Consider the following 25,267-nt stretch of genomic DNA (forward strand, 5'->3'; position numbering starts at 1 on the left):
TCAGGTGATTTTTCTGACAGATGTTTTCTCCAAATTCCAGGCATTGGTATGGATCCTCTGTTTTGGGAATGTTTTTATGAAACGTAAGGGAATGGCTTATATAACAGTCACATAATCCCAATTCATCTCGGAGTATTTTTCCGCACTCTGGACATGTTGCTTTTTCTTGGGGATCATCATTGTGCAAGAAAACGTTGATATCTGCATATTGAGAACTAGAGTATTTTCCCAACTCCTCCTTTAACTCCTTTTCCTTAGGCCTTTCCTTTTCACTCATCCTTTCCACAACTTCCTTTTTAGCTGTTAGAAAAGGTGTTGCCAACTCTTGGCCAGCATCCTCTATCTTCAATCCATCACCTACATGGGAAGGAAGAAAAAGAAAAGTTAATACAAAATGAGGTGTGAAAGGTATTAAGCATCAATGTTGTATCCCTAATTTGGCTTTGTTCAGAATTGGATGATCAGAGAGAACTGGTTTACTGATATTTAATCTGAGAAAGTAGAAATGCTGATTTATGTCATTAGGCTTTGCCTTATCTGTTGAGGAAATTTCCCCTTGAAAATACCAGTTTTTATTCTCTCCTAGCTGTTCAAAATGAAAGTCTTCATGTAAATAGTGGGAGAGCAACCAGAATTGGAAGTCCCATCTCTGGAAAATCTGATTATCAAACAGTCCACCTAACTATCAGTTACATCCCTGTGATAAGCCCTGTGTACCACTGGACCTCTTAAGTGCCACTCTTATAAGCAGTTGTCACATCTGCCATTTTCGGCTTGGTGCCTTGCTGACATCCTGACACTAAAGGCTAGGAAATAGGAGGGGGACAAATGGGCAATCAACCTGTATTTGTAAGTGATGGGAAACAGGGAGGGAGAAAATGACAGCTAATGAACAACAGAGAAGCTCCAAACGAGTTTGTACCAGCACTCAAAACCATGCACCCTGAAAAGAATGTGGATTGCCCGAAACATCTCATCGTTCTCAGAACACCTAGGTAGACCCTTATCGGCTGAAGACAGATTGGTCATGGGAGGAGGGCTGGGATGAGGGGAAACTTTTAGTATCTTGGGCGCAAAAAATTTAGTTCTAGCCTGACTATTGCAGCCAACATCTTCTACTAAAAGAACCCATCCCTTCAATTAAATGAAGTTGAGAGTCTTTCTTTCTTAAGAGATCAGACTGGGACAGGTCTCATAGCAGCAACTCCACTATCGATAAAAGGAAACGAACAGGATCACAAGACTAAGATGAGAAACTGCATGGGAAAAGATCTTTCTCCTCCTGGAGGCAATGTGGATGGATTAGCCCACTTCACAGACCACATGGAAATAAAAATGCAGTTAAGAACTCTCTCAACTGTACACAATAAGACTAGCATTTCATCTTAGAAACCAAGCAACTTCTCAGTTCCATCACCTTTGCAAGCCAGAGGAAAGAAAATCCCTTACCGACGGAGGCCATATTCCTTGCGTTTTCCATCATGACCACTCAGTGTAGGACTTTCTGCTTACAATCCAGCAGGGCCCACTCTTTCATGGAGAAAAAACAGCTATATCCTTGAGAAGTACCAAGTCCTGAAACAGAAAGAAAACATTTCATGAACATTTCTATTAATGAAAAATTCAATAAATTATATGCAAATATAGGTAGACCTCGACTTACAACAGTTCATTTAGTGGGGAGACAGGAGCTGACGTCGCAATGACACGGTGTGCGATATCGGAGCTCTGAGATTGCAGTCGATACTTTTGCTGCTGGCGGTCCTTTTGGACCTAAACCATCCCAAAGAGACCGTGACAGGAAAGAGTACATCTTGCTGATCTCAGGGACACCACAAAATCCCTGATTGATCCAAGAGAATCTCTTCTTGCCGGCGACAGAAGTGCAGCCAAAAGCTGCTGGAGTTGGGACAGCTCCAGAACGGGAGGAAAGCGGAAAGAGAAAGTGTGTCCATCTGGTGAGGAAATCTTATTGTTATAAAAGTGACTGCCCCCCAAAAAATTAAAGCTAAATTAAATTTGAAAACAGAAGAAAATAAGTGGTGAAATTAAGCTACAATGGACAGTGTGTTATCCTTTTTTAAATTTTCTTTTATGGATGGAATTTTTGCAAATATTTCCTATTTTTTAAAGTGAACGGATTAGTTTTTCTTCTACTACTTTTTTTTAACTTATGGATTAAAATCTTTTTCTTTATTTTTATAATACTGGTTTGGATGGGTTTTTTTTTCTTTTAAGCCTGGAATATAAAGAAGATATAAAAGGATTACAAAGAGGGTTGTAATATCAATGGGAAAGGAAGCAGCACTGCCACTTGGAGGCTGGAGGCTTGAATCCTGGAAACATTGGACTTTCTTTTTTCGCTTTGATCATTTTGACTTTGCACTTCAAGGTTCTTCAGCTTGTTTATAGAGAGTGATAAGGAGAAGAGCAGGTGCCTTTTGGGAACTTCATTGGCAGCTGGAGAGAACTGAAAACAAAGCCTTGTTTTAAAAGATTATAAATGAACTTGTGTCAAATCTAATAAAAAGTTTTGAATGCTAGAGTGGCAGTGTTTACCAGTTGGAAGAATGGCATAACATTAAAAAGAAACCTTAACATTGCAAAAGATCATGTTTGAAATTAAAAAATTATTAGAAGTAACAGAGAAAATTGAGAAGAGATTGGAAAACATAGATTGGAAAACAGTAAAATTTGATGGAAAAATTGAAGATGTTCATCAAATGGAAAAAGGAGAGGTTAGAGTCCTAAAAACTGAAGGGAAAAATGAACAGAGACAAGATCATTGTTGATACCAACAGTGAACTGAGCGTGGTTGGAAATGGAAAGAGTGGAATATGGAAAGGGGAGATAGATGGATAGGAGGTCTACCCCAGATTTCAAGGTATAGAAGAAGAAAAAAGAGAAGAATTAATGGATCTAAGGAGAGAAATTTTGTCAGAAGCACTATTGATAACCAAAGATAAGCTGATTAAAGAAGCAGATGGAGGGTTTCAAGATTATATAAGATATGCAACAAGCAACAAGATGCGAAGAGAAGTCTATACAAATCTTATTAAGGAAACAACCAGAGATTAATCCCACAAATGGCAAAAGACATAAGACTACTATTACTGGAAAGACACAAGTTGATATATGAAAGCTTATAATAAAAAATTAGTCAAATTTAATTAAATTTAGAGCATTATGTAAATATGAAGTGATAATGGATATAGATAAATAATTGATAATGATAACAATGTATACATATGTATTGGTTTGATAAGAGGAAATTTGATATAAATTGCAAATGGTGACTACGATAGGAAGTTTAGAAATTCTGTTATGTATGGAAGCTTATAATAAAAAACTAAGTCAAATTTAGTTAAAAATAATGTGTATATATGTATGTATGTATGTATGTATGTATGTATATATGTATATATTATATATACTGGTTTGATAAAAGGAAATTGGATATAAATTGTAAACAGTGATTAAGAAAGGAGGTCTAGAAATTTTGTTATTAAATATAATCATTTTTTTATTTAGAACATGTCATAAAGATGTAATGTTACCGGATGACAATGGAAACAGTTGACGAAATGCCATTATGTGGTTTTTCTTTAAATTTTGGAATATTTTATATAAAAGGACATAAAAACAATTATAGTCAAATGAAGGTTGAGGTATGATAATAGTAATATATATATATATATATATATATATATATATATATATATATATATATATAAATATATTTGATTTAAAATATATAACTTGATATTAATTGTAGGTGATGACTGTGGAAGGGATGCACGAAGGTTTTTGTAACCAATTGACACACTTTCTACAATTTGTAATGGAAGATGGTTTTGTGGTGTTTTTTGTGTTTTGTTTGTGTATTCAAAAATAAAAAAATCTTGTATAAAAAAAACAGTTCATTTAGTAACTGAACTTACAACAGAACTGAAAAAAGTGATTGTCAACCATTTTTCATATTTACAATTAATAACAGAACAGAATCAGTGTTGGAAGGCACCTTGGAGGTCTTGTCCAACCCCCTGCTTAGGCAGGAAGCCCTATACTAGGGATGTCAAACTCAATTTCATCAGGGCTGTGGTTGACCTCGGGCCAGGCAGACATGGACATGGCCAGCTTGACACCATTCTCCAAACTGCATGTTTCCTTTTTGCATTGGGTAGACCGAGCCAAAGCGACATGGGCCAGCCCTTACATTTTTCAGGGCAGTTGAATCTGGCCCGCAGGCCTTGAGTTTGACAACTGCCCTATATCATTTCATTCAAATGCCTGTCCAGTCTTTTATTGAAGCTACCAATGATGGAGCACCCTCAACTTCTGGAAAAAAAAGCTGTTTGTCACTGACAATGTTCCACTGATCAATTATTCTCATTGTCAGGACATTTCTCCTTAGTTGTAGGTTAGTTTTTTCGGTGATTAGTTTCCATCCACTGCTTCTTCTTCTACCCTCAGGTGCTTTAGAGAATAGCTTGACTCCCTATTCTTTTTTTGGCAACCCCTGAGATATTGGAAAAGTGCTATCATGTCACCTCTTTCATTAAACTAGACATACCCAATTCCATCAACTGCTCTTTATATGTTTTCGCTTCCAGCCCCCTAATTCTTTTTTTTTTTTTTTTGCTCTTCTAGGCACTCTTTCTAGCATCCCAACATCTTTTTTAGATTATGGCGATGAAAATTGGGTGCAGTATTCCAAGTGTGGTCTTATCAATGCATTATAAAGTGGTATTAATAATTGTCCCCATGTTCATGTGATCAGAATTCTGATGCTTAGTAACTGACTCAAATTTATGATGGTTGTAGTGTCCTGGGGGTCATGTGATCACCTTTTGAGACTTTCTGAGAAACAGATGCAACAGGGAAGCTGAGGTGATCAGATTCTCTTAACAACCGTGTCACTGTTTAACAACTGTAGGGATTCATTTGACAAATTTGGCAAGAAAGATTGGAAAATGGGGCAAAACCCACTTAACAAATGACCTGCTTAGCAATTTTGGCCTCAATTGTAGTTGTAAGTTGAGAACTACCTGTATAATATCCACCAGTGGGGGAAAAAACAGCAAAGGACTGTTGTAAAAATATCTCAATTAAAAAAAAGGTAAACCACAAGCAATAGATCTTACTTTAAAGTCAGAGGTTTATTGTTTCATGAGCAATTTGGAACATGAATAGCCAACATAGCATTACTTACATTAACAACATTGCAATAAGGTCCACTGATATAGCTGAATCCAGCAAGGATTAGCTACGGCCAGTGGCCCTGAACTCTTCCCTAGACAATCTTTTTATACTTTTCTGCACGTATTTCACAACTTACTTCCTTGTTCTGTCTTACTGACAGATAGTCTCCACTTACACCTGTGTACATTTGAAGCTCTCAGACACTTGCTACTTTTAGTTCCTCATTTCACAGTGCCAAACTGTAGTTACAGTGGTGGGTTTCAAATTTTTTTTAGAACCTCTTCTGTAGGTGTGGCCTGCTTTCTTGGGAATGGCTTGCCAGTCATGTGATTGGGTGGGAGTGGCCAACTTGTACAACGTGGTGAAACTCACTTAACAACGCTCTTGCTTAGCAACCAAAATGTTGGCTCAGAAACTCTGACATTTGAAGCACGCAAGTCTTAAAGCTGTCAAGTTACAAGACCCTTCCACCCCTAAGTCTTTAGTAAAAAACAAACCCCAGGGGTGTTCAAACTTGACAATTTTAAGACTTGTGGACTTCAACTTCCAGAATTCATCCTCTCGCTCTTCATCTTGATGATGTGCGGACAGGCGGGGGGAGGGAACTGGAACTGGTTCTAAACGGCACTGTAGATTTGTGGAACCTCTTCTATAGAACAGGTTAGAACTGGCAGGAACCCACCCTTGTGTGGTTAGCACATTTTCTTATTTCTCGTACCATCCGCAACTTTTGGTTCTTTATTTCTTAATGTCCCAGACGCTTTATGTTCAACTTATCTCCAAAACTGATATTACAAATTTAGGTTTTACACAATATGGATTACAAATATTTCATTAGTTTGCAGGTTTAAAGGCAAGCACTATAATATATTGCCTTATAAGGAGCATAGGTCAGGTATAGAACCAAAGGGTACAGGTTTGGGAAGAGAGCTAGGGTATTTTCTCACAGGACTAACTTGCTATCAAACATCCTAACAATATTCTTGAACCTACAATGCAGAAAGGTGATTCTAGCCTATTTCTGTGGTAACTAGGGAATCAGTTTATCTGAATACCTTGCAGCCACAGCAATAATACACAGAAGCTGCTAACACTGGATCTCAAGCAGACCCCACCTCACATCTCCTGGAGCTGTGTACCTGCCAGATAATCAGGGAAGGCAACAAAAACTGTTTTTTCTACAGGTGGGACTTGATTTTTGGAACTACCTACTACACGAAAGGGACGATTCCTTTTTAAATGTACACTGCCACAATACTTTATTTAGTGGTGATATAAAAAGGAGCAAATAAAAAAATAAAAAGGAATTCATGAAGGAAAGAAACTGAGACAAATTCAATCCTGAGCATTAAAGGGCATCAGAAGGACCCTTTATTCTGAGGTGGATCCTCCTAAGTGACTCCCCACAAGCAATGGCTCCAAGGAGGGACCATCCCCCTTTTCTCTCCTACCTGATCACTTAGAAACAAAGAGCCTTCAATTGCTTCAAAGTGGAAGGTTTACTTTTACTAAAGCCAAAAGACCAGATCTGAGGTTGGGTGTGTGTGTGTGAAGACTGCCCATCCACTTTCTCCTCTCCTAAGCCCTTCCCCCCACATTTATCTCCCTGGTGACCAGTAGGATTCAAACAAATTGTTTTGATAACAGTTCTGATGCTTGGCGGGCTTGGCCGTTGTCCCCATTCATTCCCATCCTTGTGGCCTTGCAGGCATTCGGAATGGTTTCTTTTATGGGTTCCCTCCCCCCAATGTTCATAGCAGTTTGGCATCAGCTAAGCAATAATGGGGCCAAGAGGATGGCTTCACGGAATTCCTCCAGGGAATTTAGCAGCCATTTAAATCAAGAGCTTCTGGACCTGACACAGCACCAGAGAACATTCCATGGGAAATGATCATAGAACATAGAATCCCAAGACTGGAAGGGGCCTCTAAGGTCTTCGAGTCCAACCTCCTGCTCAAGACAGAAGACCTTATACCAACACGGTCAAATGGCTATCCGGTTTCTTTTTGAAAGCCTCCAGTGATTGCGGCACCCGCAACTCCGGGAGGCAAACTATTCCAGGAGAAAGTGTGGACTGCAGGAACAATCTTATGAGAGACCCCAAAAGCAGCATTTAAAAGTTAAGAACTCCCCTCTCGCCCAGAACTACCCGAAGGGAAAGGAAAGTGGAAGCTTTTTACCTTCTCGCCCGCAGGGAAAGGCGGCTCTGGCCCTCGCCCGGACTCCGTTCCCCAAGAGAGGCGCGCAGGGCAGGTCCTCCAGCGCCGCTGCCTTCCCAGCACAGCTCGTAAACTGCACCTCCCTCCCCTCAAGCAAGACCCGCCCCCAGGGATTTAAAGTTGAAACAGAGTGTGCTTCTCCCCATAGAGATCCCACCCTCTTCCCTCCTCCTTCAGTTCTTGGCAAGAGGGCGCCCCCGGGCGGATCCTGTTTTGATTCTGGGAAGCAAAGGTGAGCGGGCGGACGGTGTGATCGCGGGGGTTAAGAGCTTGAGAGAGTAAAGTTTTGACTTTGTCACGATCTTCCTGCCACAGTTGAGATTATAGTCACTTTCCCAGCGAAAACCTCTTTTTGCAAAGAAAGCCTATTTCCTTTTTCTTTCTTTTTTTTAAAACGCCCTCTTGTCAGGTCCCATATATTTCTATTGGGACGTTGGTATTCTGGTGGCAGGGGGAGAGGATTGGAGAGATTTCTATGTGAAGTTTCTGTTTCTGTTTCCTGCTTTGCTCTACTGTGGGTCGGGTTTTGTTTGCACTACTTTAAATCGCTGTTTTTAAGTGGAAAATTTAGTTCCTGCCTAGATCTCTTGCTATCACAAGCCTTTCAATAAAAGCTCCTTTTGGAACAACTTCAGTTTCAAGAGTCCTGCTCTCTTGGGAAGATTGGAGAGGCAAGATCTTACACCCTTGCACTTTCCCTTTTTGTGGCTGTCTCCTATTTGAATGACAGAAGTTATCCCCAGCTACAGAAGGTTTCACTCTTATTTTCTACAGGTCTCCGGTACTTTACAATAGCTACCATCCCTTTCATTGCAGTAAAAGGCAGTATCTGCCCCACCTGTTGTGAATTTTGAATTGAAGCGGGATCGTGCATGTATAACACACCACCAGGAAATCCAAGCAGAAGTGGGAAATCCAAAACAAATCAGAATTTTGAGGGCTACCTACTCTCATATCCTGTCCATAGGAGGCTGTGGGAAGATTTGCATGCAATGACCAGGAGACTAGAGCTTTCCCTCTACACATTTGTTTTTATCATGAAGCATTTTTTCACAAAAATGATCTGGCATTCCTGCCTTAGGTAGCTTTACTAAAACCCAATGGCCCTTCCAGAATATGGAGAAGAGGGAAAGTCTCTTTAGAAATATTGCAAAAATAAAATATTGAACGTAGAATGAAATGCTACATTAATAATGTCTCTGGAGATTCTCAGTCCTCCAGGTCATGATTGTCCCAAAGGTTTTTTCAAGAGGCAATTGGACTTTCTGGTTTTTCTTTGAAGACAATTTGCTTCTCATTCAAGAAGCTTCTTCAGAGAAGCTAAGTGTCTTCAAAGAAAAAACAGAAAGTCCAGTTGCCTCTTGAAAAAATACCTTTGGGACAGTAACTATATAACTATGTATTTCTGTCTACTCACCAGATGAGCTTCATCTCTAGCACAATACCTATATTCTGTTCATTAATCAGACCCTAGGTTATCAAACTTACAACTGGTGTCTGTTTATTTTTTAAAATGATTTATACCCCATCTTTATTTTGCGGAACAGAGGTGGAATACCTAATGCTCCCTCTTGTTTTCCAAAGAACATCAGCCCTGCAAGGTGGATCAGACTAAGAGACAATAACTGGCTCAATCATCTAATCGTCTATTTCTGTGAATAAATGGGGATCAGAGCCCTATGGTGTAGTGGTATGATTCACTTTTTTTTCCTACCGGTTCTGTGGGGCGTGGCTTGGTGGGCATGGCAGGGGAAGGATACTGCAAAATCTCCATTCCCAACCCACTCCAGGAGAACGTTACTGCAAAATCCCCATTTCCTCCCAATCAGCTTGGACTCGGGAGGCAGAAAATAGGTGAGGGTGGGGCCAGTCAGAGGTGGTATTTACCTGTTCTCCGAACTACTCAAAATTTCCCCTACAGGTTCTTCAGAACTGGTCAGAACCTGCTGAATACCACCTCTGCTGTTGTGTCTCAGTTTGTACTTCTCAGGAAGGGAGTGAGAGTCAGCTTCCACCACTATTTTTCTCTGACATTATTGGGGGCACAATTGTAGAGTTTCAGTGGTCCAGATCAAAACTCAGATTTCACAGCCTCTGGATACATTATTCATTGGCAGATTAACATATATTTGAGGCTGCAGGAAGAGCCACACTCCACCCTGGGAGCCCCACTGGGGCCAAAGATATTCGCAGATGGAGCTGCACACTCAGACATCAAAGATTCCGGCATCCTCAATGTCTCCAGCTACTCCAAGGGTTAAAGCAGTGTTTTTCAACCACTGTGCCGCGGCACACTAGTGTGCCGTGACATAGTGTAAGGTGTGCCGTGGGAAAATTACTTTATATATAGTCAATATAGGCACAGAGTTAAATTTTTTTAACGTTTTCTAATGGTGGTGTGCCTCGTGATTTTTTTCATGAAAAAAGTGTGCCTTTGCACAAAAAAGGTTGAAAAACACTGGGTTAAAGGGAGCAAGTGCTTCTCCCTGGAAAGGCTACAGTGAGGGGTGGGTCCTGGCAGATTCCCCTCAAAAAAGATAGCCCTTTGGGCCTCTTGGAATCTTTAGAAAAGAAACGTTGGAAGAGGTGGGGCTAAGATTTTCTGTATCTCTGAGGAGCAACTGAAGGAGAAAGCTGTTCTCTTCTAGTAAAATGATTGTAGCATTAGGGCAAGTTATTTCTCATTGCATATCTTGTATGTACTCTAAATGTCTCATCCATTCCACCTAAAATGTGTTCCTTATTCATTTCTGTGACTCCTGAGAGGATTTCTGCAATCTTCTCTGCTAAATTCTCCTTTCTTCTCTTCAGTGTTCTGAAATCTTAGGTAGAATTCAGATCGTTCCATCTCCCAAAGTATACTGGATCCATCTTGCTTTTTATCAATTGTTATCAGTCTATAATCCATCTCCATTTTTTTCCTGTTATTTCTGCCTTTTCTTCCATCTTCTGCAGTCTCTGCTTGTTTTCCCCCATCATTTCCTTGACTTCTTTCCACCTTGACCATATTCTCTTCTACTTTGTTTATTTGCTCCTTGAGATCCACGTATATGGCTTGCAACATACTTTTTAGCTCCAAGATGGTTTTATCTTGTTGCGTTGCTGTGCCTGTTGCTTTCTGTGTCACTGAACCGGGCGGTGTAGCTGTTGGAGACGCATAGGATGTTATTTTCTTCATCTTGGTGTTTGGTTCTGACATTGTTGTATTTGAGTTGTAATCAAATTTTATAATCCAAAGAATAAATTAGTAGATTGATTGCAATCCTGGAGTCGCCCACAGCCCAAGCACCAGCCTCCAATAAACCAACCCGTTCTTGGACCCAGTCTTCACGTTCTTGCTACCTTAATCCATTCGCTTTATAATGCCAATGTGAAGTTAAAAAAAAGGAAAAAAGGAAACAAGAAAAAAGATGAGTGAAAAAGCACTCACCTCCCCCCCCCCAAAAAAATTAATTTCAGAATGGTAATCCACAGCTCATTGCAAAAAAGCAGAAAAAAGAGATGGGGGGAAAAAAGGAAAGAAAAAGATAAAAATTTGGGTAGGTAAAAGAGGACCCAAAGTAGCCAAATGAACAAAAGGAGAAAAAAAAGAACCTTTAGTATAGGTTGTCTGGGTTATCCAAGTTTCTTTTTCCAGTAAAAAAAGAAAAAACACACTGTCAGAAAGGCATTCTCAGCAGCCCATTATAATATAGCAAGAGAGAGCAACACAGTGTTTACACAGCTGGTTTTATTTTCTTTCTTCTAGAGAGACTTTATCATCAATTTAGTATTGTCAGCAATAGCTCAAGGTCAATCCTTCTTAGCCAGCTTTTATTCAGCCAACATTTACTACTAGATGGCAATACAGACAATTAATTCATCATATTTTATTTTATTTTATTTTATTTTATTTTATTGCATTTATATGCCGCCCTATTCCCGGAGGGACTCAGGGCGGCTAACAAATCAAAGGGAGGGAATACAGACAAGGGGGAAAAAACAACAAACAAGCAACTAGAAAAATAATAAAAAAAAACAATCAACAGCCACACAGTTCGAGTGGGGACGGGAACTCGTCAGCCCCAGGAGTCTGACAGTTCTTCGGAGAGCCCCCCCCCTCCCGCAGAGAACACATCCTGTTGCTGAGATTCAGGCCACACCCCTACAGCTTCTCCCCTGAGTGGATCTTCTTGTGAGAACTAAGATTACTGCTTTGACTGAAGGTCTTTCCACAATCCAGGCATTGATATGGTTTCATCCCAGTATGGATCCTTTCATGGGAACTAAGGGAAGCACTTTGGCTGAAACTCTTCCCACATTCTGTGCACTTATATGGTTTCTCCCCTGTGTGGGTCCTTTTATGGCCAGTGAGGGAACCACTGGTGGTGAAGCTCTTTCCGCAGTCTGTGCATTTATACGGCTTCTCCCCTGTGTGGATCCTTTTATGGCAGGACAGATTTTTGTGTTGGCTGAAGCACTTTCCACACTCTGTACATCTATATGGCTTCTCTCCTGTGTGGATCCTTTCATGAGAAATGAGATCAGTACGCCTGCGGAAGCTCTTTCCACATGCTGTACACTTATATGGTTTCTCCCCTGTGTGGATCCTTTTATGGGAAATGAGTTCACTGCTTGTACTGAAGCTCTTTCCACAATCCATGCACTGATAGGGTTTCATCCCTGTATGAATCCTTTCATGGGAAGTAAGGGAAGTCCTCTGGCTGAAACTCTTCCCGCATTCCCTGCATTTATATGGTTTTTCACCTGTGTGGATCCTTTGATGACTGGTAAGGTTATTGCTCCAACTGAAGCTTTTCCCACACTCCATGCATTGATATGGCTTCTCGCCTGTGTGGATCCTTTTATGGGAAGTAAGATCACTCCTACTTATGAAGCACTTTCCACACTCTGTGCATTGATATGATTTCATCCCAGTATGGATCCTTTCATGGGAACTAAGGGAAGAACTTTGGCTGAAACTCTTCCCACATTCCGTGCACTTATATGGTTTCTCTCCCGTGTGGGTCCTTTTATGGCCAGTGAGAGAACCACTGGTGGTGAAGCTCTTTCCGCAGTCTGTGCAGTTGTATGGCTTCTCCCCTGTGTGGATCCTTTTATGGCAAGAGAGATTTCTTTGTTCGCTGAAGCACTTTCCACACTCTGTACATCTATATGGTTTCTCCCCTTTGTGGATCCTTTTATGAGAAGTAAAATCAATATTCATACTGAACCTCCTTCCACATTCCATCCTTTTATATTTCTTTCCTGCATGAGACTTTTTATGCAAAGTAAGATCACTGCTTGTGTAGAAACTCTTTCTGCACCCTGTACATATATAAGACTTCTCCATTCTATGGGTTATTTTATGGATGTTAAAAGTACTGCTATCATTAAAGCTTTTCCCACTGTCTGAATATTTATGTGATTTTGGTTTCTCAACACTTTGATGTAAAGGAAGACATAGATTCAAATCTTTTTTTCCATGTTCCTCGCATTCAACCTGCTTCTCTTTAGAGTGGGTTCTGCGACATTCAGAGATGACTGATTTTTTGCTGACTGTTTTCCCACCCTTTAAACAGCTTCTTTTTGCTTTATGAGGTAGGATATTTTCTCTATGCTGAACAGTAGACAATTTTTCCTTCCTATTATTCAACCAGTCTTCTTCAGTTATAGTTGGTTTCCTCCGATTTTGAAATATCCTTTTTGTAGACTCTGTCCTTTCCAGTGAATTCACACCCGGTTTGTTATAATCTTCAGGCTCTTCCCTATCATCTGTTTGGAAGGAAAAAAAGAGAAGAAAATTAAACATGAGATGTTTAAGATGTAAAATGAAGTGCCATCACATCATATTAGCCTCCTTTTTTTTCTTTCAACACTACTTTACCAAGGTTTTTCCTGCTAAACTACATGGTGGTGGACTTTGTTTACTGAATCTCTGATCCTTCCTGTTATCTCCAGAATGCTGGACTGCTAGGAGACACCTAAGGTATGAGGTCCCATAGAGCTCCATTATTTTTATGCATTAGGGAAAGTAATTTGAGGTCAATTTGGGGAGTAGCATCTAGAGTTCTAGAATGGAATATGATTAGCATTCAATTTCAAATGTGGAAGAAGACAAGTGGAAATTAAATCAAGAAAAAATGGAGGTGTGGTTGCTACAATTAAACTGTTCTTAAATGCTGGGATTTAGCACTTCTGAGATGAATCATCGGAAGCTCTTAACTACATGCACAATCTATGACTGTGTCAGGAGTGGGTTCTTCTACCATTTGGTACTGGTTCCCTCTGAGGGCCCCCCTGGTGCGGGTTGCTTGCATATGCACAGTTGACTGTTAAATGTTCTGCGCATGCAAAGAAACATGTGTGCAATGGCATATGACATTGGGGAACCGTTTCGGGGGTGTGGCCAGTCTGGGTTGCTGCTGGTTCTGCAAACCAGGCCAAATGACCACTACCGGTTTGGTCGAACCGGGCTGAACGGGGAACAACCTACCTCGGGACTGTGTGCAAAAACATCATTTGAAATGAAACTGCTGCTCAGTACTGTTTGAATATCACACTAGTTTGGACTGAAGATATGTGCCACTCTTACTATCCATAGAGCAGGGTTGTCAAACTTGCAGCCCACAAGCCAGATGCATCATGCTCTGGCCACATCCACACCCAGTTTAGCTAAGTGAAAAAAGTTACGATATGTCACATAACGCCGCTGTGATACGAGTTTGACACCCCTGCCGTAGAGGAAAAATGGTGAAAACTGAATGAATTAAGATGCCCAATGGAAATTATATCAAGTAACCTGGCAGATGTTATTTTTTTCTCATGGCCTGCTTTGTTCAGTATTGGTGAGAGAAATCAATGCATTCACAAAAGTACTGGTAATAGTGAGCCTCCTTGAAAGATTCTCCTCTCATCTCCTCTCAGTCTAACATTGACCAGCAAGTACTGTATGTTTTCCATTGAGCTATTCATCTTTTCACAAAGCTTCTGGTGTTTCTAGACTCCCATTATTTACAGGCACTTGATTATCCAAATATGTGGCAGAGAATCAAATGCCTTCTTGTAATCAATCCTGTTTTTCAATTAAAGTTACTTATTTAGCAATAGCAATACGAATAGCTTATATAGACTTATATGTTGCTTTACACTGCTTTGCTTTTAACTCTCTCTAAGCGGTTTACAGAGTCAACCTACGGCCCCCAACAATAGGGGTCCTCATTTGAAAAGCTGACTCAACTATTTTGATTTGTATAGCTGTCTGTATCACATAGGTGATTCTGGACATGACTCACATACGGATATTTCCCTTCTCTCTAGGAAAAGTAAAGACCTTAATATCTGAGAAATATCTGCATTTCAATCCAGAGCAAAATGGATCCCTTACCCATGAAATCCAAATTCTTAACATATCCCCCCCCCCAATTAATTAATAAACTCCTTATCTCTCATCAGAAAAGGGAAAAGGGCGGCATATAAATAAATTACTCAATTTATCTGAACCCAGAGCAAAGCAAATCTCTTACCCAAGGATTCCACATTCTTAGCATTTTCCAGCATGACCTCTCTATACAGGGATTTTTGGTCAAAATCCAGCAGGGCCCACTCCTCCTCAGAGAAAAACACAGTTACATCTTGAAAGGACACAGGGATCTGTAGCACAAAAACACTTGTTACTGTACAATTCCAGAAAATATTACAAAATTCCTTATTCTAATGGAAAATATTCCGCTCACTGGGAGCAACCCTTCTATTCTTCTTGATCCACTCCTCTGACAAGATAAGGGAGCAAAATGGATTCCAATACTTCCTTCAAGGTTGCTTATCAAACAAATATTTGGATATCCCTATATGATAGTTTAAACTTTAATCAATTTCTTCTCCTGTAGGGCATACACAGTCTCATTGAACAACTAGAAGTTGTTGAGAGATATCCTCAAGAAAATGTTTGAGATGCTATGGATGGTACCAGAACCTTGGGAAAATGCTGTGAAAATTTGTTTAGATGGAAGATGTTAAATTGGCGCTGGAAATTGGACTCAGGCCAATTTGGAGAGAATGTCATGTTTCTTGATTAAATAATGTTGCACTCTGAGAGATGGGCCCATCCTACCTGAATTGGAAGCACAGCCACTGTTTCTGCTCCACCACAAAGAGAGGATCTTTCCATTGGTATAATCACCATTGTTCCATTTTCTGATAAAAGCAGAGGAAGTACATGTTTTAAAAACAGCTGGAAAAAAACTCTGCACACAGGATTTGGATAATACAGTAATCGAAACTCATGAATATACTAAATAATTCATGAGAACACCAATCCATCAAAATAAACCATCTTATACCTGATGTTATCTTATGAGATAGATCCTCCTGGGGGATCCCCCCAAAGACAATTTCTTGAGGGAAATGTGACGCATCTTCTGATGCTTTAGAACCATGGGTGGCCACCTCCATGAAATGCCCATGAACCTGAAATAGGAGTGAAGAGAACATTACTGCCCCTGCCCCAGCCCCAGCTTGTTATCTAACCTTGGAAATCACCAGGATGGAGGGGGATGGAATCATTTATCTATCAAGGATACATTTTATTAAAATCAACCTGATTATATTTAAGAATAGAAACCTTCAGCTAAGGTCACTTCCTGGGACCTGGTCTCTACTCCATGCATCCCAACACAGCTCTCCACCTCAGCGGACGGAGTGGAAAGCTGTAGGATTACCAGAGGTGGTATTCAGCAGGTTCTGACCAGCTGATGGGGAGGAAATGGGGATTTTACACTAACCTTTTTCTGGAGTGGGGAGGGAATGGGGATTTTGCAGCATCCTTCCCTTGCCATGCCCAACAAGCCATTCCCAACAAGCCACACCATGCCCACAAAATTGGTAATAATTTTTTTTGAATCCACCACTGAGGATTACCATCTGAGCTTTGATGCGGCCCTCTTGTTTCCACCACTGATCGTAAAGATGATGGAGTTGGCTGTATATGCCTTGGAGTCCCTCTGCTTCCTGGCAACAAATCTCCCTGAAAGGGCAACACTGGGCAACACAATGTATGGCTGCTTCATCCAGAATGTTCTGCTTGGTTCTTGCTGCTGGCCCAAACAAATCCAAAGACTCTTCCGAATTTAAGATGCCGCTTTTATTCATGGGAGCAGAATGGTAAGGAGACTCTCCATCTGCCATCTTAGAGAATGACGTATTTCTCCCTTGAATGATTAGCTTCTATGGAAAGTACGTTCAGCTTCCAAGGTAAGATGAAAACAAGAAAAATCCAGGAATCCAACACTGGGAAGAACTTTTTTTCATTATTCAAGTCTTTTAAAATTTATATTCATCAGTCCAGACACTTGATAACTGGGTGGCCTGCAAAGAATAAAAGAAAGGCAGGACAAGACACAATGAATGGAAATTAATCAAAGGAGAGAACCAACCTAGAACTAAGGAGACATTTCCTGACAGAATAACTGATCAGTGGAACAACTTGCCTCCAGAAGTTGTGAATGCTCCAAAATTAGAAGTTTTAAAGAAGAGACTGGACCACCATTTATATGAAATGGTATAGGGTTTATTCCCTGAGCAAGGGGTTGGATTAGAGGACCTCAAAGTTCCCTTCCAACTCGTCATTCTGTGATTCAAATACAGCAGATGACAACTACCAATGAAAATAGTTGCAAAGGGGTGGACAAAAAATCTTAAGGTCATTAATGCAACATAAAGAACCTCCACCAAAACAGACCTTACAAAGAGTGTGCAGGTTAAAAAAAATCATGGAAGTTTGTGGGTTTTAATCGTTTTTATGACTATCTACCCAAGCTGCTCCTTTGGCAAGACTCGGATATCTGGGGGATAGTGACAGGGAATGCAGATCTCTTGGACTCCTGCTGAAAGCATTTTTCCTTGTCTCCAAGTGGTGGAAAGGAGGCACCTTCTCTAAGCCAGGAAAACCCAGATCCGACCTGCAGATGCACTCAGCACACAACAAACCTTGAGTTTGCTGGGGTCCCCAGGAAGGAGCTTTTGCAGAACTCCATCTTTAACCCAGAATAGGCTCTTCTTGCAGAAGCGCAGATGGTAAAAATGACACAGGAAGTATAGGAGGTGGAAACTTGGGAAGGTTTTCCTGCAAGACCCCTCTACTTTCCAGATAAATCTATATGCTGCCCATCTCACCGATAAGAGATGCTCAGGAGGGAGCTTGTGCAGAACTGAATCTTTAACCCAGAAGGGGCTCTGATTGCAGAGATAAGCGTCCTACGGACCCCTTAAAGGAGTGGGGGGGGGAGGAAAATGAGTAGGTGAAATCTTGGGGGTTTCCAAGAAGGACGTCTCTCCAGAGACTGAGATTACCCAAGCCTGGCTCGGCAGTTCCACCACAGCCCGTCAATTCCTCGGCTTCCCTGCGAGGAGCCTATGAAAGAGGCGCTTTCCAAGTCTGCCAACTGCGGGATAGGTAGGGCCGGCGAAGGAAGGAAGAAGCCGCTTGCAGGATCGGTCCAGCGTTTTGGAGAGGACGCCGCTTCCTGGGAAAGCGGTCTTTCTGTGTGCGAACTTCCTGCCCCCCCTTTGCAAGGATCGGGCGAGATGCTTCCCCGGAGCTTGCAAAAAGCAATTCGGCTGAATCCAAGGGTCGTTTGCAAAGGGCGCCCTCTAGCGGGTCCTGCGTGCCAAGCCTGCGAGGCGATGGACGGGGAGCGAGGTATTCAGAATAGAATAGAGCTGGAAGGGACCTTGGAAGAGCTTTTTTAGATTAGATTAACAGTGTAGAAAGGAATAACAGTTGCAGCTGGTTTACTTCCATTCTTTTCCTACTGATCCCTAATGTGGGATTTATTTTTTCTCATCTGCCACATACAGAGTCAATAGCTTCACAGGGGTCTCCATTATAACCTAATCCTCGGTTAATTACAGTTCAATAATATGTATGTCAAATTAAGAAGTTATGCCCAAATGCACATCACGTTCAACGTTCTTCAAGTGAACTACATTGTTCACTGAATTGGCTGTTCTGTCTATTTAAAGAGATTCCTCCAAATTCCTTGCACTTTACTTTTCAGTATTTTAGTATCATATACAGGCTTGGCCATTATGGCATTTTCTCCCAATGGTTTTGGGGTGTTAAGTGGTTGACTGAAGTAAAAAGTCTCTTACCGGTAGAAATCCAATTACTGTCCTGTCAATAAATGTTACATCAGTCACATATCTGAAGGACTGTCAAAATCATGCTTCAAAAAGGAACAGGTCAAGAATAAAAATAGTGTAAATAAAATTTGCCATTGCCATTAAAATAGGGGAAGCAGACTGGTTCTTGTTTACATGCATCAACCATTGTCTCTTACACCCAAACATGTTCTTTCCAGCTTCCAAGCAGAACAACAAAAATATGAGAAATTGGTGAAGGGATAACTTTACCAGAAAAGGAAGAGGGGAGAATGTAGAAACTAATAGGACTGGAGGTGTCTGAAGAAGAAATAAGCAGATATTTATCCACTTGGATAGTAGAAGAAAAGAGAGAGAATTCTATTGTAGGCCTTAGAGAAACAATTAAATTTCAGATTATACAAGAATACAATAGTGGAGTTGGAAGGGACCTTGGAGGTCTTCTAGTCCAACCCCCTGCCTAGGCAGGATACCCTATACTGTTTCAGACAAATGGCTATCCAACATCTTCTTAAAGACTTCCAGTGTTGGGGCATTCACAATTTATGGAGGCAAGTTGTTCCACTGATTAATTGTTCTAACTGTCAGGAAATTTCTCCTCAGTTCTAAGTTGCTTCTCTCCTTGATTAGTTTCCACCCATTGCTTCTTGTTCTACCCTCAGGTGCCTTGGAAAATAATTTGAGTCCCTCTTTTTTGTGGCAACCCCTGAGATATTGGAACACTGCTATTATGTCTTCCCTAGTCCTTCTTTCTATTAAACTAGACATACCCAGTTCCTGCAACCGTTCTTCATATGTTTTAGTCTCCAGTCCCCTAATCATCTTTGTTGCTCTTCTCTGCACTCTTTCTAGAGTCTCCACATCTTTTCTACATCGTGGTGACAAAACTGAATGCAGTATTCCAAGTGTGGCCTTACCAAGGCCTTATAAAGTGGTATTAACACTTCACATGATCTTTATTCTATCCCTCTGTTTATGCAGCCTAGAACTTTGTTGGCTTTTTGGCAGCTGCTGCATATTGCTGGCTCGTATTTAAATGGTAGTCCACTAGGATTCCAAGATCCCTCTCACAGTTACTACTATTGAGCAAGGTACCACGTATACTGTACCTGTGCCTTTTGTTTTTCTTGCCCAAATGTAGAACCTTACTCTTTTCACCATTGAATTTCATTTTATTACATAGTGTCCAATGTCCAAGTTTGTCAAAATCCTTCTATATCTTAAGCCTATCTTCTGGAATGTTGGCTATTCCTGCCAGCTTGGTGTCATCTGCAAATTTGATGAGTTCCCTACTTATCCCCTCATCCAGATCATTAATGAAGATGTTGAAGAGTACTGGGCCTAAAACAGAGCCTTGGGGTACTCCACTGCATACCTCCCTCCATGAAGATGCAGTTCCATTGAGGACTGCATGTTGAGTGCGGTTGGTCAGCCAGTTACAAATCCATCTTGTGGTGATGGTGTCTAACCCAAATTCTTCTCTTTATCTAGTAGTAGATTATGGTCTACCTTATCAAATGCTTTACTGAAGTCCAAGTAAACTATATCAACGGCATTCCCATGGTCCACTAATTTTGTCACATTATCAAAGAATGCAATAAGATTAGTCTGGCATGATCTGTTTTTGACAAGCCCATGTTGGCTTTTGGCTATTACTTTGTTTGCTTCTAGGTGTTCGCTGATTCGTTGCTTGATTATCTTTTCAAGAATCTTTCCTGGTATTGAGGTCAGGCTGATAGTCTGTAGTTTCCTGGATCTGTTTCCCCCCCCCCTTTTTGAAGATGGGAACCACATCAGCTCTTTTCCAGTCCTCTTGTAGTTTCCCGGTGCTCCAGGATCTCTGAAAGATATAGTTCAGTGGCTCTGAGATCTCGTCTGCCAGTTCCTTCAGAACCCTGGGGTGTAATCCATCCGGTCCTGGTGATTTGAACTCGTCTAGGGTAGACAGGTGCTCACTTACCATTTTCTTCCCTATTTCAACTTGTGTTCCTAATCTGATTTTTGTGGTGCTGTTTTTGATAGGTTGGACTGTTTTATCCCCTTGTGTAAAGACAGGTGCAAAACATGAGTTAAATAGTTCTGCTTTCTCCCTGTTGCTTGTCACCTTCTTGCCACTTTCTCCCAGCAATGGATCAATTGTTTCCTTAACTTTTTTCTTGTTTTTAACATGTTGGAAGAAGCTTTTTTTGTTATTTTGTACTTTTGTGGCAAGCCTTTGTTCATTGTGAGCCTTAGCTTTCCTCACTTCATCTTTACATGCTTGGGCTATTTGCTGATATTCTGCCTTAGTTATGTCCCCCCCTTTCCACTTTTTATACTTATCTTTTTTGTCTTTCAATTTGTCAAAGAGTTCTTTATGCAGCCATGCTGGTTTCTTTTGGGAGCTGTTATTTTTCTTCTTCATTGGTATTGTGATAGACTGGGCTTTTGTAATCTCATTTTTCAAAATTTCCTAAGCTTCTTGAGTTGTTTTCCCCTTGAGGATTCTTATCCATGAAATTTTTCCCAAGGTCTTAAATTTATTGAAATTAGCTCTCTTAAAGTCCAAGACTCTAGTTTCACTTTGTTCTACTACTTGTGTTTGCATAATGTTGAATTCCAATATTGCATGGTCACTTGCCCCCAAGGTTCCTGTAGCTTCAACACCTTCTATCATTTCCTCTCTGTTAGTGAGATTTAAGTCCAATATGGCTGATCCCCTTGTTCCCTTCTCTACCTTTTGGGAAACAAAGTTGTTGGCTAGGTTTGTTAGGAACCTGTTGGATCTTTCACTTGGTGCAGAGTTTGTTTCCCAGTTGATTTCAGGGTAGTTAAAATTCCCCACTACTATTGTGGTGTGCTTCTTACATACCTTAGTTAGCTGACTAGCAGAAAGTTCATCTACTTCCTCTGCTTGGTTGGGTGGCCTGTAGTATAGACCTATGGCAATATCATTCCCCCCCCCCATCTTTAATATTGACCCAAATGCATTCAAGATAGTTGTGCTCTATTTCTGTAGAGTGGTAATTATTTCTTATATATAGTGCAACTCCACCTCCTCTTTTATTTGGTCTATTTCTTTTAAATAATTTAAATCCTTCTAGCCATATGTTCCATTTGTTGGTTTCATCTCACCAAGTTTCTGTAATGGCAATGATAAACAAGTCTCCCCTTATATTGTTTAATAAACAAGTTGAAACATAAGGAATGTGGAACAATTAACAAATATCAGAATATTCCCATTGCCAACTCTTTAAAAGATGTAATTTTTTTTTGTAAGACTTGTTCTTACAGGTCAAGGAGTAACCTGAGATCTAATATTACTTATAAATATGTATACATGCATTTTCTTTCCTTTATTTTCATCACATTCCCCAATTTTTTTTGAAATGTATAAATATCAGCATCTCTCATTTGCATGGGTGTTTCTCATTACTCACTTGGTGGGTCTTAATAATACATACTGTCCAATAAATACTGCAGTGAGCCTGAATTTTTTGCATTTTGAATCCATGTGGTCTCCATGACACAAGATCTTTCTCTTAACTAGTTTGGGCCTCAACAATGAGTATATAAAATTAAGAAGTTATGCCCCAGTACCCATCACTTGCAATATTGTTTAGTTTAGCTTACTTTATTGTCATTGCACATGGTACAACAAAATTAAATGCCGATCAGTGTACATTATAACTATAAAAATAAAAACACAAACATACATCCTTTACTTTCTATATAATTGAAATCAAAAACCTGATATTGCACTATACCGTAGAATTCAATATAGTTAAAAAAAAAAAAGGGTGCTCAGGATGAGATGGATTTTTAAGAATGTTTTGAACTTTCTTAACGCAGTGGGAGTTATAAAGCTCTTCCAAAGAAGGGAGAGGGCAACCAATGATCTTCTGGGCAACGATGTTGACCCTCTGGAGTGCTGTCCTATCTGCCACTGTGTAATTGGCAAACCATACACAGATGCAGTGTTAAAATACTCTCTATGGTGCAGCGATAAAAGATCACCAGTAATTTTTCATTCAGTTGTTGTTTCCTGAAAAGTCTCAGGTAGTATAATGTCCAGAGAGCAGCACCTTCCACCGTTGCCAAGACTGCCTAAAAACCAGAAGCCTAAAAAAAAGCCAATGGCCGGCAACCTTGCAGGTGTCCAGAAATGGCAAGATACCATCAACATATATGCAAGCTGCGGTCCTGCGCCATGGAGACGCAGCTGACCATGCAAAATGGCATTAAATGATCCAAAAAGCAGACCTTGGACCTGCAGAAATACGCTAGGAAGAAGGCGAGTTCTTCTTTGTGTGAATCCTTTTATGAAAAGAGAGGGAAGTATTGTGACTGAAACTCTTTCCACACTCCTGGCACTCATATGGTTTCTCTCCTGTGTGGATCCTCCTATGTGAACTGAGGGAACTGCTTGTATTGAAACTCTTTCCACAATCTGTGCAATGGTAGGGTTTCTCACCAGAGTGGATCCTTTTATGTGATATCAGGGAACTGCTTGTATAAAAGCTCTTGTCACACTCTGTGCATTTATATAGTTTCTCCCCCGAGTGGATTTTCTTGTGAGAACTAAGGTGGCTGCTTTTACTGAATTTCTTTCCACAATCCATGCATTGATATGGTTTCATCCCAGTATGGATCCTTTCATGGGAACTAAGGGAAGCACTTTGGCTGAAACTCTTCCCACATTCCATGCACGTATATGGTTTCTCTCCTGTGTGGATCCTTTTATGGGCAGTGAGGGAACCACTGGTGGTGAAGCTCTTTCCGCAGTCTGTGCATTTGTATGGCTTCTCTCCTGTGTGGATCCTTTTATGGCAGGACAGATTTCTGTGTTGGCTGAAGCACTTTCCACACTCTGTACATCTATATGGCTTCTCTCCTGTGTGGATCCTTTCATGAGAAATAAGATCAGTACTCTTGCGGAAGCTCTTTCCACACATTGTGCATTTATATGGTTTCTCCCCAGTGTGGATCCTTTTATGGGAAATGAGTTCACTGCTTGTACTGAAGTTCTTTCCACAATCCATGCACTGATATGGTTTCATTCCTGTATGGATCCTTTCATGGGAAGTAAGGGAAGTGCTCTGGCTGAAACTCTTCCCACATTCCCTGCACTTATATGGTTTTTCACCTGTGTGGATCCTTTGATGACTGGTAAGGTTATTGCTCCAACTGAAACTTTTCCCACACTCCATGCATTGATATGGCTTCTCGCCTGTGTGGATCCTTTTATGGGAAGTAAGATCACTCCTACTTATAAAGCACTTTCCACAATCTGTGCATTGATATGGTTTCTCCCCTGTGTGGATCCTTTCATGGGAAGTAAGACCACGTCTCATGGTAAAGGTTTTTCCACACTCCAGACATTTAAACGGTTTTTCCCCTGTATGGATCCTTTTATGGGAAATGAGATCACTGCTTTGACTGAACTTTTTTCCACAATCTATGCACTGATATGGTTTTATCCCGGTATGCATCCTTTCATGGGAAGTAAGGGAAGTTCTCTGGCTGAAACTCTTCCCGCATTCCCTGCACTTATATGGTTTCTCCCCTGTGTGGATCCTTTTATGGGCAGTAAGGAAACCAGTTGTGGTGAAGCTCTTTCCACAGTCTATACATCTATATGGTTTCTCCCCTTTGTGGATCCTTTTATGAGAAGTAAAATCAATATTCATACTGAACCTCCTTCCACATTCCATCCTTTTATATTTCTTTCCTACATGAGACTTTTTATGCAAAGTAAGATCACTGCTTGTGTAGAAACTCTTTCTGCACTCTGTACATTTATAGGACTTCTTCATTCTATGAGTTGTTTTATGGAGGTTAAAAGTACTGCTATCACTAAAGCTTTTCCCACTGTCTGAATATTTATGTGATTTTGGTTTCTCAACACTTTGATGTAAAGGAAGACATAGATTCAAATCTTTTTTTCCATGTTCCTCGCATTCAACCTGCTTCTCTTTAGAGTGGGTTCTGCGACATTCAGAGATGACTGATTTTTTGCTGACTGTTTTCCCATCCTTTAAACAGCTTCTTTTTGCTTTGTGAGGTTGGATATTGGAGTTGCAATTTTCTCTATGCTGAAAAATAGACAATTTTTCCTTCCTATTATTCGACCAGTTTTCTTCAGTTATAGTTGGTTTCCTCTGATTTCGAAATATCCTTTTTGTAAACTCTGTCCTTTCAAGTGAATTCACACCCGGTTCGTTATAATCTTCAGGTTCTTCCCTATCACCTGTTTGGACGGAAAAAAAGAGAAGAAAATTAAACATGAGATGTTTAAGATGTAAAATGAAGTGCCATCACATCATATTAGCCTCCTTTTTTATTAGTCTCCTTTTTTTTCTTTTAACACTACTCTACCAAGGTTTTTCTCTCTAAGCTACATGGTGGTGGGACTTTGTTTACTGAATCTCTGATCCTTCCTGTTATCTCCAGAATGCTGGACTGCTAGGAGACACCTAAGGTATGAGGTCCCATAGAGCTCCATTATTTTTATGCATTAGGGAAAGTAATTTGAGGTCAATTTGGGGAGTAGCATCTAGAGTTCTGGAGTGGAATATGATTAACATTCAATTTCAAATGTGGAAAAAGACAAGTAGAAATTAAATCAAGAAAAAATGGAGGTGCGGTTGCTACAAGTAAACTGTACTTAAATGTTGGGATTTAGCATGCTTGAGATGAATCACCAGAAACTCTTAACTACAATCTAT

General features: G+C 40.4%; 1 protein-coding gene across 2 annotated transcripts in view; it reads right to left on the minus strand.

The window, feature by feature from the left end:
* Window positions 1-11,464: 11,464 nt before the first annotated feature.
* LOC116502800 (zinc finger protein 208-like) overlaps window positions 11,465-25,267 on the minus strand; it is a 31,836-nt gene continuing 18,033 nt past the window's right edge. Inside the window, exons 1-6 of one of the 2 annotated variants that reach the window (XM_032208728.1) lie at window positions 17,388-17,920; window positions 16,320-16,766; window positions 15,743-15,869; window positions 15,514-15,596; window positions 14,927-15,053; window positions 11,465-13,175 (exon numbers count right to left, since the gene is read on the minus strand). In XM_032208728.1, the coding sequence (XP_032064619.1) occupies window positions 11,566-13,175; window positions 14,927-15,053; window positions 15,514-15,596; window positions 15,743-15,869; window positions 16,320-16,586 (2,214 nt within the window). In that variant the 5' untranslated portion in view covers window positions 16,587-16,766; window positions 17,388-17,920 and the 3' untranslated portion in view covers window positions 11,465-11,565. Of the gene's footprint in view, window positions 13,176-14,926; window positions 15,054-15,513; window positions 15,597-15,742; window positions 15,870-16,319; window positions 16,767-17,387; window positions 24,174-25,267 lie in introns of those variants that run through there. The other variant, XM_032208729.1, reaches the window with a different exon arrangement.

This window comes from Thamnophis elegans, chromosome 2 (genome assembly GCF_009769535.1).
Source record: "Thamnophis elegans isolate rThaEle1 chromosome 2, rThaEle1.pri, whole genome shotgun sequence".
Lineage (NCBI taxonomy): Eukaryota > Metazoa > Chordata > Lepidosauria > Squamata > Colubridae > Thamnophis > Thamnophis elegans.